Below are 16,654 nucleotides of genomic sequence, written 5' to 3' on the forward strand. Positions count from 1 at the left end.
TACCTGTACAGCCACCAGATATGTAATATTGATTTCTGTGAAGTGGTAGCTCACCTCCACATGGCTAATTTGCAAATGTAATTAGCCATGTGCTGTTGCCCCAATACAAAATAAGCCATAAAGGAGCCCTCTCACTCCCTCTTCCCTCATCAGAAAACACAGGATATGTTGTGAAATAATGAAAATGAAAGTTTTCTTACTATTTACAAGGTGTTTCTTCTTCTTGATGGAAGAAGAAAGTACAAAGCATCTGCACAGATACATGCGAAACAATAAAGACATGACTGCTTTGCTGGAGCTGTGACTTCACACAATGAAATGAACCAATCCCACAGCATGCTTTGTGAGCACAATAATCTGTATTTTTTTTTACTTATTACTAGTTTGTGGCAGTTTGTTATATTTTGTTTGTGGTATTCATTCCCTCTGTCTTTTGTTGTTTGAGGTATCGTGGCACAGTGGTTAGTGCTGCTGCCTCACAGCTCATGTTACTTATTTGGCCACAGTAATCAGTCCAGCACAGTTGGCAGACTTTTCCCTTAGCATTTTGCTAAGTTTGCAGCAAAGCAAACTCCGCCATGTTCTCTCATGACTACTCTTTACCTAAGTATGCCGTCAAAAAAGTGGAGTAGCAGGTCCCGTTGCCCACCTTCAAAACTACAGTGCTACAACCAACCATACACTCTCCTAGTCACCTCCCACATTCTCTCTTACTCTCCCTGCAAACTCCGCTTGCACTGCCTCTCTGCCAGTTGAGCATATACTAGTATTCGCTCAGGGTATGTAGTTCTGTTAGTATTATTCATGGGCATTTCACTGACCTGCTTCCAGGGTCAAAAATCCCTGAAAGTCTTGGAGCATTCACACCAGAACTCCCTCTGGCAGCCCCAAGAATCCCTGCATCTGTGAGCTCCAAAATACCCATTAAAGTGCCTATAGCTCTTGGTGTCTTTAACACCAGCAGTTCTACATCAGCCACAGATTATCAGGACTCCATATATACCCCGTGAGAGGACTTTGCTGTCAAGATCTGCTTGGTAGGATTCTTTTGCCCTTTGCCCATGTCCCTTTCTTTCTTTCTTTCTTTCTCTCTCTCTCTCTCGCTCTCTCTCTCTATTTTACATCAGCATAACATCTGTGGCACCTTTTGCATGCTTAATTTCTCTCACACCTGATAGCCATTTACCCATACCAACACATAAACGGACCTTCCCATTCCCAAAGTGGCTCCTACTTTCTTTTGTGAAGTAAATATCAGTGTAAAGTACCTTACCTTAAAGCCAGTTGGTATCAACTAAGGATGTGTATTGTGATATGCAAGCTTTTTTATTTGCAGACTTAGCTGATGTATTGATAGTTTTTAAGTGCTGACCAGTTTTATGTTTTATTTAATAGATTAAAATGCTAGGGTGTTGTACCGTGTTAGCCATTATGAATGTAGAGAAAAGTCAAGCAAAATGACACCTTTTATTGGCTAACTAAAAAGATTGCATATTGTAATCTTTTTAGTTAGCCAATAAAAGGTGTCATTTTGCTTGACTTTTCTCTACATTAATAGATTAAATAAATAGATAGTATGTTCTATTGCTTATTTGCTTCAATTGCTAATTGAATGAGGAAACTTTTGCTTTTCTTTTTTTCAGTTGATTGTCCAGTCCAATGCTAAACAGTGTGACTACTCTGTTGCACTCAAACAATGCAACAGAGACAAAAATCGAAGTTCATCTCTAATCCCTGGTAAGATGTAACTGCGAATCGAACATTGATAATTTAAGGCACCTGTCTGTGTGCAGTGATGTACAAAGTATTGTGGATTATTTAAAGAAATTCTCTGTTGTGTGCACTGAACAGTTTTGGATGATGCTTTTATTTTTCTTATTTTTAAGCAATGTAAGGTAAGCTGGGCATATTGAGGATCCCATATAATTTTGAACAAGATCATTAATGTGACTGTAAGAATAATACCCGTTTCATTTTAAAAGAATACATTGTTGGATAAAATATCAACACTGGAGGGTCAAACTTCTAAATTACTTAGTAGTGTTAATTCATCAGAAGTATGGATTTCAGGGCATTGTGAGTCAGATAAAACCATTTTGCAGGCCGTTAATGTATCACCCTAAAGCACAGTTGTTGGTTGCCACTAAGTCCTGCTTTGCTCATTCCTGGTTGATTAGCAATTTATCCCTATGAATATGAATATTTATTTTTAATTTACAGGCAAATTTTTGGAAATCATGTAAACAGAATGTCCTACTTATGGAAGCATTCATCCATTGTAAAGCCGGCTTAGCTCTTCAATTCATTGTGCAGCTTATTTCCTGTGTATTGTAAAGCATTATAAGACTTAATCATATGCAGTTTAGATGGTGCTCATTATAAGATTCAGGGGCTTTCATTTAAAAGTGATTAATCTTATAAAATGCAATGTCTCTAAACATGCACAGAAGGTAGTATAGTCTTTTTCAATGCAGCATATGGTGTCAGACAGACTATGAAAAACTAGCCATTCTCACTCACTTAGTAGCTGTCACTACATTTTATAGCATTTCCATTTAAGCAGACATGCCACTGGAAATGTTTTGCAGGTTTTCAAAATAGTCAGAACTGTTAGTCTCATTTTACTATGTGCATCATGTTTTTTCAAACTGGGAGCTTCTGAAGAAGTAGATAAATTGACAATTTTTTCAGCCAGTGTCAAGGGCAGAAAGATGTGATATTGAGCACAAGAAGCAATTTCATTTTGTCCCTGATGTCTGGTGACAACTTCACATTATGATCACATCCTTTTTCACTTCCAGTCTCAGAGGGATGCCCTGGAGAGCACTTCAATAAGACAATGTGTTTCCCATCAAAGGTCCAGGGTCATCAGTAAATGTCATAAACAGACTGAGAGTGTTTGAGTTGGTTTGTTTGTTTGAGAATAACAAACAATTTGAATTGTATTTGTTTATCAGCATTTTAATTATTATAAGCAATTGTACCCCAGCCTAAGGTAAGAGAACAGGGTTCCATACAATTTGCATTTAAGTTCAGTTCATACTACCATGCTCACACAATTCTCTCTGTATACCTGTGGTACAGATCAAATTACTATGAGGATATTTTTTATTCTTTGTGATTTTTTGTATGGTAAAAGAACAAAGGTATCAGGTTTGACTCAGGACTGGATGCAATTGAGAAATGCTGTGAAACACATTATATACTTTTACGGTGAAATTACTATGAAAAAATGCATACAAATCATAGCATGCATTTTAATCAATCAATATGATATTTTATTTTAGTTATTTTGACTTTGTGGGGCTGTGTGATTATTTAACATTGTAAATCACTTATGCTAAAAAAATACAATAATATGCTTATTACAAGTTCTGTTCCTCAGTATACTGCAATTAAATAATAATAATAAGTGAAGTGTTTGCTCAATTTTAATTTATATTAAGCTTTTCATACCAAGTACCAATGAAAACACTTTTTAGACCACACAAGAATACAGTATATTACCAAGAGACAAATGCTGAAAAGGTAAAATGTAAAATAACTCAAATATACAGTGCATCCGGAAAGTATTCACAGCGCATCACTTTTTCCATATTTTGTTATGTTACAGCCTTATTCCAAAATTGATTAAATTCATTTTTTCCTCAGAATTCTACACACAACACCCCATAATGACAACGTGAAAAAAGTTTGAGGTTTTTGCAAATTTATTAAAAATAAAAAAAATTGAGAAAGCACATGTACATAAATATTCACAGCCTTTGCCATGAAGCTCAAAATTGAGCTCAGGTGCATCCTGTTTCCCCTGATCATCCTTGAGATGTTTCTGCAGCTTAATTGGAGTCCACCTGTGGTAAATTCAGTTGATTGGACATGATTTGGAAAGGCACACACCTGTCTATATAAGGTCCCACAGTTGACAGTTCATGTCAGAGCACAAACCAAGCATGAAGTCAAAGCAATTGTCTGTAGACCTCCGAGACAGGATTGTCTCGACGCACAAATCTGGGGAAGGTTACAGAAAAATCTCTGCTGCTTTGAAGTTCCCAATGAGCACAGTGGCCTCCATCATCCGTAAGGGGAAGAAGTTCGAAACCACCAGGACTCTTCCTAGAACTGGCCGGCCATCTAAACTGAGCGATCGGGAGAGAAGGGCCTTAGTCAGGGAGGTGACCAAGAACCCGATGGTCACTCTGTCAGAGCTCCAGAGGTCCTCTGTGGAGAGAAGAGAACCTTCCAGAAGGACAACCATCTCTGTAGCAATCCACCAATCAGGCCTGTATGGTAGAGTGGCCAGACGGCAGCCACTCCTTAGTAAAAGGCACATGGCAGCCCGCCTGGAGTTTGCCAAAAGGCACCTGAAGGACTCTCAGACCATGAGAAAGAAAATTCTCTGGTCTGATGAGGCAAAGATTGAACTCTTTGGTGTGAATGCCAGGTGTCACGTTTGGAGGAAACCAGGCACCGCTCATCACCAGGCCAATACCATCCCTACAGTGAAGCATGATGGTGGCAGCATCATGCTGTGGGGATGTTTTTCAGTGGCAGGGACTGGGAGACTAGTCAGGATAAAAGGAAAGATGACTGCAGCAATGTACAGAGACATCCTGGATGAAAACCTGCTCCAGAGCGCTCTTGACCTCAGACTGGGGCGACGGTTTATCTTTCAGCAGGACAACGATCCTAAGCACACAGCCAAGGAGTGGCTTCAGGACAACTCTGTGAATGTCCTTGAGTGGCCCAGCCAGAGCCCAGACTTGAATCCAATTGAACATCTCTGGAGAGATCTTAAAATGGCTGTGCACCGACGCTTCCCATCCAACCTGATGGAGCTTGAGAGGTGCTGCAAAGAGGAATGGGCAAAGGCTGTGAATACTTACTGTATGTACATGTGATTTCTCAGTTTTTTTATTTTTAATAAATTTGCAAAAACCTCAAGTAAATTTTTTTACGTTGTCATTATGGGGTGTTGTGTGTAGAATTCTGAGGAAAAAAATGAATTTAATCCATTTTGGAATAAGGCTGTAACATAACAAAATGTGGAAAAACTGATGCGCTGTGAATACTTTCCGGATGCACTGTAAGTAAATATTACAGAAGTATGGTGGCATTGACAAATGTACAGATTACTTTGTTGTAAAGATCCTTGTTCAGACTACTTATTATTATTCAGACTTAGGTTGAAATATTAACATGGTACAATTTTTAAAATTTTGTTAAAAAAGAAAATATCTAGTCCAAAGTTCATTCAAACCTAAACCAGAAGTAGGGTGGCTTACTTAGACCCTGTACTAGATAAAAAAATATAAACAGATTGTGTGTTAAAAATATTTGTCCATCGCTGTTTTTTCTTGTTTGGCTGCTATCCTATAATTATGTAAAAGCAAATATAAAAAGATTTGACCCAAAGAAATTGTGTCCAAATGCATTCATTGACAAATACTGTGTAAATGTGTAGTTCAAATAACAAAAAAACATATAAGATGGAATAAAACAAACATATTCTTGAAGACAAAACACAACAGTATGCACATATATGTACAAAGGTATAAAATACGTATTGTATACTTGATTAATTATTAGTTATTAATGCACTCAGATACAATATCCATCCTACATTGAACTAAACCTGCTTATTCATGTGCACAGGTTTGAGGAAAGCCAGGGCTAATCCAACTGAGTATTGATTATTAAGTAAAAATTAATATATTATGATTAACTGTGTGGCAACAGAAAGACACAAGCAAGTCAGCCTGTTTGGGAGAGTGTGGGTGTGTGAGTGGGTGCGACTCGGGATGGAATGGTGTCTAGGCTTGGCCTGCTTTTTACCTTGTGTCCAGTACTGGCTCCCCAGTGTTTTACACAACAACAAAAGAAGCTAATTCAGAAGATGTGGAATATTAAATTAATAAATTATAAAAATGTTAATTCCATTCAAACACTGGTATTGAACAATGTTTCCTTGTAACATTATTAATGTAGCAACTACATACTCTTTGCATATTTGCCTCTTTTGTTAGCCAGGTCTTTCTATCTTATCTTTATTATGTCATTTATAACATATTCAGGCATAATTGTTTCCTTCAGTACATACTGTATAGTTCACATGAGGTATTGTGTGTTATATGACTTATCATGTATTGAATTGTTATTTACATACTAATAGACAGAAACATTTATGTTGACGTCAAGATGGACTGCAGCTCGGTTGACCTTGAATTAGAAAAAGTAGGTTTAGAAAAGGACAGTGATTGACATTAATGTTAGTCTGTGGTTGATTCTGCTTGAGTATGGAAGTTACACTGAAGTTTCACTATGAAGTACACTTTTGTGTATTATTATTATTTCCCATAATGTTTGCACACCTTTCCTGTTTCATTTGGTCTCGTACATTGCTCCATTTTGAACAGAAACAAGCCTTAAAGGGAAGCTTATGCTTTGTTTTCTTTTGTTTTTATAAATCTATTTTTTCAGTGTGTGGTTTAGTGATGTAAACTCACTTTATAAGTCTTTTGGAAAGTAGTGAAGGAGCTTGGTGAGAAACTATTGAGAACAGTTTGCCTATCTCACTTGCCTTACTTTTTATAGAAATCGCTCCCTCCATCTGCTCTACATAATCTGTTGATCCACCTTCTCCCAGAGCAATACAACAATACAAATATTTTGCATTACTATTTTTAAGTATGTTTATAGCTCCTTTTCTATATTTCGTTATTGTTCCATTGTTACAAGTATGAGCTTTAATTCTAGTGTGCAGGTTACACATGGCAGATATTACTTGAACATGAACATTTTCAATAAAAAAGATAAGAAGTTTGTTCTTTATATAAATGTATGCTTACATTTAAAATCCATGAAATTGTCTGATTACCCTATACCTTCATCCTTGTGATGCTAAGAAAACAACCATAGGTGAATTGAATTCTCAGTTGCTTCTTTAGATGTATTGGGTCTCAAAGACATTTCTCACATTGGTGCAAAATATAGTATTGTAGTACTATACTTAACTGCTTAACTACTAATGTATGTTCTGAGAAATAATTATAGCCACGCTTAGCTGACCATTTTAGCCATATTTGATAAATTTTATTCATGTAGTGTAATTCTGTTATTTACTTTTAATATACAGTACTGTGCAAAAGTTTTAGGCAGGTGTGAAAAAATGCTGTAAACAAAGAATTCTTTCAAAAATGTAAGTGTTAATCATTTATTTTCATCAATCAACAAAATGCAGTGAATGAACAAAAGAGAAATCTAAATCAAATCAATATTTGGTGTGACCACCCTTTGCCTTCAAAACAGGATCAATTCTTCTAGGTACACTTGCACACAGTTTTTGAAGGAACTCGGCTGGTAGGTTGTTCCAAACATCTTGGAGAACTAACCACAGATCTTCTGTGGATGTAGGCTTCCTCACATCCTTCTGTCTCTTCATGTAATCCCAGACACACTTGATGATGTTGAGATCAGGGCTCTGTGGTGGCCATACCATCCCTTCCAGGACTTCTTGTTCTTCTTTATGCTGAAGATAGTTCTTAGTGACTTTGGCTGTATGTTTAGGGTCACTGTCCTGCTGCAGAATAAATTTGGGGTCAATCATACGCCTCCCTGATGGTATTGCATGATGGATAAGTATCTGCCTGTATTTCTCAACATTGAAAAAACCATTAATCCTGACCAAATCTCCAACTCCATTTGAAGAAATGCAGTCCCAAACGTTCAAGGAACCTCCACCATGCTTCACTGTTGCCTGCAGACACTCATTATTGTACCGCTCTCCAGCCCTTCGACGAACAAACTGCCTTCTGCTACAGCCAAATATTTCAAATTTTGACTCATCAGTCCAGAGCACCTGCTGCCATTTTTCTGCACCCCAGTTCCTATGTTTTCATGCATACTTGAGTCGCTTGGCCTTGTTTCCACATCGGAGGTATGGCTTTTTGGCTGCAATTCTTCCATGAAGACCACTTCTGGCCAGACTTCTCCGGACAGTAGATGGGTGTACCTGGGTCCCACTGGTTTCTGCCAATTCTGAGCTGATGGCACTGCTGGACATCTTCCGATTTCGAAGTGTAATAAGCTTGATGTGTCTTTCATCTGCTGCACTAAGTTTCCTTGGCCGACCACTGCGTCTACGATCCTCAACGTTGCCCGTTTCTTTGTGCTTCTTCAAAAGAGCTTGAACAGCACATCTTGAAACCCCAGTCTGCTTTGAAATCTTTGTCTGGGAGAGACCTTCCTGATGCAGTATAACTACCTTGTGTCTTGTAGCTGTGCTCAATCTTGCCATGACATGAAACTGTCTTCCAACACCTCACCTTGGTAGCAGAGTTTGGCTGTTCCTCACCCAGTTTTAAGCCTCCTACACAGCTGTTTCTGTTTCAGTTAATGACTGTGTTTCAACCTACGTGTGACATTGATGATCATTAGCACCTGTTTGGTATAATTGGTTGATCATACACCTGACTAGAATCCTACAAAATCCCTGACTTCGTTCAAGTGTACCTATAAGAATTGATGCTGGTTTGAATGCAAAAGGTAGTAATACCAAATATTGATTTGATTTATATTTTTCTTTTGTTCGCTCACTTTGCATTTTGTAAATTGATAACAATAAACAATCATTATTTATATTTCTGAAAGCATTCTTTGTTTATAGCATTTTATTACACCTGCCTAAAACATTTGCACAGTACTGTACATTTTAGACTAATTTAATAGTTTTCATGCTATACTTATTTTCTCTGTCTTCTTCTTTTCATTAAAAAGTATATATTCTTCCTCAATGATCTAATATCACAGGCTAATTTTTCTCAATGTTACTTTCAATGCTATTTGCTAGAAGTATAATGACAAGAGGAAAAAGTTTTTAAAAAAAAAAAAGCTTAAAAAAGAGGACTGAGATATTATTTTCTTCTTGACGTGTGACAAATGTCAAGGTTCTTTAGCAGTGTGGTGTTTCTTGCCCCAGACTTAGCTGTGTACAGTATATTCCACTAGAACAGTAAGATAAACAGTAGGTTTATAGAATGAAAAGAAGTTTGTTAGACACTCTTTTGTATCACAGTTGGCAGCAATGCGCTAAAAGTAAGCACTTTCTCATCTCATCATCTGAAACCACTTCTTCTGGTGAGGGTTATGTAATTTGAAATTGTTTATTACATACATAATGAAAATATAAAATATTTTACAGTATGTTTTCTTTTCTAGTTGAGAGGTCTAGAGTTGGATTATCATCTGCATCTGGTGAAGGCACAGAATACATTAATGCATCATATATAATGGTTTGTATTGAATGTAGAATTCCAGATACGACTTTAAACTTTCCCAAGAAGATGACACAATGTATCCTGAGATCACAAAATTATCTTCTTTTAGGGTTATCATCAGAGCAATGAGTTCATTATAACCCAGCATCCAATTCGGAATACCATCAAGGACTTCTGGAGGATGATATGGGATCACAATGCTCAGATAATTGTCATGCTTCCAGAAAGCCAAACTTTGGTAAGATCCTTTAATAGTATACTTGCACAACAGTTAGTCATGAAAACTATGCAGTATCTGGGGTGTGTTTTCCTAAAAGTGAATCTTGGCAATTAAAAATGTAACGTCATGATGCACTAATGTTACAAACAAGCAACATTTTCATGCTGTTACCCAGACCCCTCTTAACTGGTAACTTGAGTGAGTGAGGATAAAGTACTACTTTGTTAAACTTCCTCATGAAATTGCTTATACAAAAGCATTATAAATTGATTAAAAAACAGTCAATACACAATATTTTTCTTTATAAGATGATTTTTTTATCTTTCCTTTAGACAAAATGAAGTTATAAGAAGTAATATGATGTAAACATAACATTGTAATTTAATGAACAATTATAACAGAGTACAAATTAGCACAAAATCAACGATTTGATTTAGATATAAGGCTACTCTCGTATCATGGGTGAGAAAACATCCTTCAGTCTTTCCATTATGGGATGATATGCTAAGCTTGTCAGGTGTGACTTGTTTTTAATGTTTCTCTACTAGCTGACAATATGGTAACTGTGAAAATAATTCCAGGGGGAAGACGAGTGTGTGTACTGGCCAAGCAGAGAAGAGCCGATGAACTGTGAGTCATTTACAGTTACTCTAATAGGTGAAGATCATATTTGTCTTTCAAATGAAGAAAAACTTGTTGTTCAGGATTTCATCTTGGAGGCAACACAGGTAATAAATACATTGCATATAAGTATATAATGAGTTAAGTTAAGAAATCAAATATTTTTGTGTTTTTGAAATCTTAAAAATTTTGTCAACATTGGCTGAAATTATAGTCCATTCCATTGGATTCCATAATTGCTGCAAGTCCTTGCTGGGTTACTACCATGACCACTACTTAATGCTATATCTGTGTATTTTCTGGTTTAGTGTAGTTTCATGAGTAGATGTTTAGTCCCACATTAATAACTAAATGGTTAGTTAAAGAGTTTAATGTACTGTGGAAAGCATCTACAGTGGGGTATGGGAAATTAGGGTTCACAGACATCGCTTCAGGTCTCTGAATTATTAAAGGAGTGAACACTGAGATGTTTCCAAGATGATTGTTCACTGCAGATTTAAAATTGCTACAAATCACAATGCCATATTCGTATCAAAACCTAGAACTATATGTGCCTCATCATAAAATGAACTTTAATAAATGTCTACCATCAATGAACAGTAAAAATTACTAATGTCGTAATCGTATTCTGAACAACTCAACATGCTCTAAAAACTGCATTTCATTCTGTTTAATTGTGGCTTATCTCTGTCACACTTAATAACAATATGCATTTTTATGACAATTGTATTTTTCTAAAATGGAAGTTTTTTGTTTGATAAAAATGTGCTGTCATCCTTCCGCATGTACATAGTGCAATGAAATTCCTATCTACATTTTTGACCAACGTGGAGCAGGCTGCAACTGTTCTTAACTGCCAGCTTGAATCTTGCTCTGTTGGTTATGGGAACATATAAAATCAAAAAATCCTAAGTAGGGCTAAGTGAAATAGATCAGTTTCATGTTGTATACAGTTTTATGAAATTTATGCTAAAATTTAAAGGAACATAGCTCCTTAAAGGTTTAGCAACACTGTACCCCCCTTTTAAACCCATATATTTTTCTGAAAAGGGCCTGATGAATATAGACGAGGGGAAAACTGTCTTTTTGAAATTCAACATGCCAACACACAACCCACAATGAGAAACTCTTAGATAAAAACTGTAATCCACAAAGACAATACAATTGTTATCCAAATTATTATTATTGAAAAGAAATCGCTGTGCCTGTGGTCTTAGAGGAAATCTGTTTTGGCCAGTCCAAAGCTTTGTGCACACTGATAAGTTTCCCTGCGTCAATGCTGGTTTTTAGGTAGAACCTCCTTTATAACCTGTCTTCCCAATATGCCTTATAGCCTTGAACCAATGACGATGAACATGCCAAATTTTTGCATAGATGGTGAACAAACAGATTCAGACTGATTACAATTTGATTTATATGGTTTATTCATTTCAATGAAGTTAGTATCTTAAAATATACTTGTTTTAAAACCACACTATGACAAAAAAGAAATGGTTGAGGACCTGGTAAAAACACTGTTAGCTGGCATCTTCCCATTGGTGGAAGTGCCTAGTGCACTGTTGTCAGCTACCACAACAGCTGTTCCTGTAATCAGATGATGATCTAGTCCAGTGTTTCTCAAACATTTTGGTGGCAGAACCCATTTTTTCTTATATAACAGCCCTCATGGACCCTTATGGTGTAAGGAGCTTGATTGTCATAGAGCTCCCCTTGATGAACTAAGCTAAAATCAAGGGGGTTGAACACAGCCCATTCTTGACACAGTGATTGAGAAACACTGATTTAGTTTTCACAATGATCCAAATAAGACATCTATATTTGTGTTGGAGCTCTTCAGTGATACCAGGTTCCTTGTTGGAAATTTCCTGTCAACACCCTTTGAAGTGGTATCTCTTAGTAGGATGGTTCTGTGAAAGCAATGCTATCTGAATTAAATAAGTAACATTGACCTCTTAGCTTGTTCAATAATGTAAAATAAAAAAACAATAGCCAAGTCAGTCAGTAATATCATTTTTGTGGTTGCATGACATTTGGAGCAATGTAATACATACTAATATGTATGGTTTGCTTTTTATTTATACACAAAAGAAAACAATCACAATGGTCCCTGTGTAAATTTCTATAGCATGTAAATGAAGCCTGAGTGGCAGTTAACAATTTTCCTCCGGGTCAGCTTTCCTTCTGCTAAGAAGACAACAATAAACAGTTGGTGTTCCCTTTTGGCCCTGCCCTTTCTCGTGTGCCCTTTAATTCTTTCCTCTTAAATTCAAGTTGGAGTTCAGACTTATGAGACTATTAAAAAACATAAATAATTGTTAGCCATGACTTATGCTGTGTACAATTTTCAGTGTTTTTGATTATTAGTATACCTGCAGTGTTTTGTTTTTTTCTACCATTTAATTGCTTGTATTTCTGCTACATCTATTTACTGTTAATATACATTGATTTAGTATAGTGAAAGAAATCTCATAACACAATAAAGTAGGTGCAACATAATATGCAGGATATTGTAATAAACAATATCACCCTTTGGTGTTTTTTGTGAAAAACCATTTTGGTTAGTAGGTTTCTAGCTTTTCTTGAATACGCAGTACTTCAACATCTGCAAGAGTAATCCGTTTCTAAGTAAATTAAATAAAGTCACTTGCCTTACTGGAAAAGATTATAATTAAATATACATAAAAGATATGATTTTCAATATAATTTTCATGTGTTGTCTAATTTCCTATTACTGTACTGGTTAAAGATTGATTCACAATACCAAAGGTTGTGTGTGCATTAAACAGATGATACAACATTGTGAACTGGTACTTAAAAAAGGGAGATCTTTTAAAAAAGTAAGTATCATATATGAATTAAATATACAGTAAATCAACAAAACTCAATGGCTATATCTCATTTGTTTTGACATATTGTATTAATGGTTTTGCTCTTCCCAAAAGTAACCCTTTTATTTTATGTCAAGGAGCGCGGTAGAATGAAATCCACTTCGCTGTTTTACAGGATGATTATGTACTAGAAGTGAGGCAGTTCCAGTCTCCTAAATGGCCCAATCCTGACAGTCCAATAAGCAAGACCTTTGAGCTCATTAACATCATCAAAGAAGAAGCTGCTTTACGAGATGGGCCAATGATTGTGCATGACAAGTATGTTTTAGCAACTTTATTCTGTTTTGAACTGGGAAGTATTTTCTGCTCGATTGAGACTTTTATTACTTTGTACTTTTAAAACCTGAAATTATTCTGAGTCATTATATCTTACAGACTGCTTTTAAAGAGATAAATCAGGTGTTTTGACTAGTTAAGCTGACTTTTTGTGCCTTTTTAAAGTTGGATGCCACTTTCAACAGTCTTCTATGCAAACTTCCATATTTCTGAATCCCATCTCTCTGAGTTTCCCATAATAGTAACACTGGAGTGATAAGACAAAATGGCAAAATGTGATAGGCCTATTAGAGGCTTAGCAGAAATTTGAAATATATATATATATGTCATAGTATTTCTACTATACTCTTAAATTTAATATTAATGGGAAAAATAACTATACTGTAGATTTTGGAAAAGAACACTTTAATTAGCTGAGATTTTACAGGCAGTTGGAATAATTATATATAACCAAAAGCTTCTAGTTCCATTTGTGTGTGTACTTTATAAACGGAAGCAGATCTTAAAAGTGTCATCTATAAGGGAAAAGCTCATAACATGAGAAACTGAAGCTTCTGGGTTGTCCCATTCTTTTCTTGCTGTATGTATAGAATTCCATATTGAAAGCCTTCATTCTTGGCCCATTTAGTTAGTTTGACACTAGGCTTAATCTGAGGTCAGAAAGGAGTTTTTTGTTTCCACCATGGTAAAATAAACTGGCCAGTAGAGTGGTTGCCCACTTTCCTCACTTAGAATGATACCTCAATCTTACTGCCTCTCATATCCAGATTTTCCAACAAGAGCCTGGCTGCAGTAAAACCCTGACAATTAAAACCTAACACATCTTTTACACTGAACAAAGTTGAAGTGATCCAAGATTCAATGATCACTGGCAGACAGCTGCCATTCAGACCCCCCTTAGGATTTACTTTCAGGTTATTCTCAGAATTACTGCTAGTGTCGTTAAAAATTGTTGAACACAGTGTTCTCAGACAGCTTTAGATCCCCTCTTGTTATAAAAAGCATGTGTCCCATCCTCTGTAATAAGCAGCAGTCTCCTATGTGGGACTCAGTCTGCCTGGATTTGGGAGTAATGCGGGGCTTGTTGCTGGTAATTTTTCTTTCAGGGTTCCCTCAGCCCTCAAATGGCTAGCTGTAACACACTTTTTCCACACTGGCTTATAAAGTCTAGCTGCCAGTTTCGTCTACAGTTTAGCTTTCCCGAAATGGCTGCTGTTCCTTTAAGCTCTGACAATTGTATTACCAACCCATTACGTTTATTCAGCTCATTGATTTTAACTCATAAATATCATTTTAGGCATGGAGGTGTAATAGCAGGAACATTTTGTGCTTTGACCACACTTGTACACCATCTTGAGAGTGAAAACACGACAGATGTCTACCAGGTGGCAAAAATGATCAACTTAATGAGGCCGGGTGTCTTCACCGATATTGTGAGTATGCATTTGTGATGACAGATGACTAACAGAGGATTTTTTTAATCCATACAAAAAATGATTGATTTTCAAAATTTAATTGGGTATATTCTTGTGATTATATAACCTTTTTTTAAAACTCTAAGAAACTAATGATTTAAGCATTTCCATTGAAGTTTTGAAATATATTAATTAGTATGTTTGTTTGTTTTACAGGAGCAGTACCAATTCTTATACAAAGCAATGCTTAGTCTTGTGAGCACAAGAGAAGACGAAAAAGCTGTATTGTTGGCAGATAACAATGGCACTGTTCTGGGTGATGGAAGCAATGCTGCGGAGAGTCTCGAATCACTAGTGTAACTTCCAAAATGCGAATTGCACAAAACCGTATTTGTTGAAATTAGTTCATTTTCTTCACAATGTCTGAACAGATTTATTTTGCAAATCCCTTTAGTTTTCACCTCTTAAGACACTGTTGTTGAACATGAAGAGATCATGTAATTTGTGCCTTTAGACTGCACCTCTAATGTTACTTGATTTTTATACTAAGACTAATCCACTTGCTCTACACATTCAGTACGTGAAACTAATATCTGCAGTCAAGCTTAATAATAGACTGTATTCCATCTCTCTTGTTTTCCTAACTGCACATTTTATCCACTTTTCATGTTAATGGACAACTCAAAAAGAAATTTTAATGACAAATTTAACCGATCTATTTTTTGTAGAGGCCATTGGATTTCACAGATTTCTCAACCATATAGATAATGTAAATAAAATACCATTCCTAATAATGTTAAATGTTCAAAATAAAGTAGATATGTTGAATAATATCCTAATATGTAATGTAAATAGTATTATAGTGACCAAGTCTATGGACCAAATTTCTATTTATACTTCTAGATTTTTATATTTTAATACAAAGTCCGTTTTCTAGTCATTTTGAAATGTATGACTACATTGTTCTAATAATTTAGTTAACAGATTGTTAATGTTTTGATATTTCTGTTATTCCAGTGTTCTGTATTTTTACTATATTAACTTAAATTTACAGCATGAAGTATTAATGATTTTTTTTTTTTTTAATTTGTATTGTATGTCCGTTGTAGAACTAGCCTTATGCAACATGCACACCATCTGTGTAATTTCTGATTTTTTTTTATTCTCTGTCTTGAAATTTGTTGTTTTGCATCATAGTAATTTACACAATAAATACAGACATTTCAGGTTATTGAATTTAGCTGAAAAACAAACTATTGTTTTTTTTCTATTGTTTTCATTATGGTTAAAAACAAAAAGAAGAAATGTTTTGACTAACGGATTCTGCTTCTTTCTTGTTTAATTAGCTAGCCTCTACTCACTTTGAAAGCCTGCACACGTCACAGACGGACTTTGGCAGTTTGGAGGATTTTTTTTCTCGACCTGCTCTATGGATGTTATAGACACGCACACACTTTTATGGGCACAAGCAAAGAATGGACAAAAGGTTAGCAAACAGCATATGACACAAACGCAATAACCTGTAAAGCCCCGTCAACTCCACCTAATATAACAATTCAATGGGTACCTACATCATTTGGACAGAGTAGAAACACAAAATGGCAGGGAAGATCTCACAAAGCTGTACAGTTCTGGTTATGTACATGCAATAATACAACAACTGGAATTCTTAAAAGTTGCCTCACTGTAACATCAGTAGATGAAGACTGAGGGACTTTCATTAGCCCTTTTACCTGCTGTGGCTCAGTACAGATTAAACTGCGATTATTTCTTACCAGCACAACTTTCATCTGTATATGCTTTCAGAGTTTCTTGTTCAAGTTTCTTTATTAATATTTAATTTAAAAAGGGTTCTGAGGTTATTTCAGAATTATACTTGTTGTTATCTTACCTCTCAGGTTTATCCCTGATGATTGTAAGTTGTATCTTATTTAACAAGAAATAGCACATAATACATGTTTT

General features: G+C 35.8%; 1 protein-coding gene across 4 annotated transcripts in view; it reads left to right on the forward strand.

Moving 5' to 3' along the window:
* Nucleotides 1-15,945, forward strand: part of ptprz1a (protein tyrosine phosphatase receptor type Z1a) — a 326,171-nt gene extending 310,226 nt beyond the window's left edge. For all 4 annotated transcript variants that reach the window (XM_028812515.2, XM_028812516.2, XM_028812517.2 and 1 more), the window contains 7 exons: nucleotides 1,644-1,737; nucleotides 9,214-9,287; nucleotides 9,382-9,510; nucleotides 10,074-10,220; nucleotides 13,117-13,259; nucleotides 14,575-14,710; nucleotides 14,909-15,945. In XM_028812515.2, the coding sequence (XP_028668348.2) occupies nucleotides 1,644-1,737; nucleotides 9,214-9,287; nucleotides 9,382-9,510; nucleotides 10,074-10,220; nucleotides 13,117-13,259; nucleotides 14,575-14,710; nucleotides 14,909-15,052 (867 nt within the window). In that variant the 3' untranslated portion in view covers nucleotides 15,053-15,945. The remainder of the gene's footprint in view (nucleotides 1-1,643; nucleotides 1,738-9,213; nucleotides 9,288-9,381; nucleotides 9,511-10,073; nucleotides 10,221-13,116; nucleotides 13,260-14,574; nucleotides 14,711-14,908) is intronic.
* The last annotated feature ends 709 nt before the right edge of the window (nucleotides 15,946-16,654 follow it).

The sequence above is a fragment of the Erpetoichthys calabaricus genome, chromosome 1, assembly GCF_900747795.2.
Source record: "Erpetoichthys calabaricus chromosome 1, fErpCal1.3, whole genome shotgun sequence".
In the NCBI taxonomy this organism is placed as follows: Eukaryota; Metazoa; Chordata; class Cladistia; order Polypteriformes; family Polypteridae; genus Erpetoichthys; species Erpetoichthys calabaricus.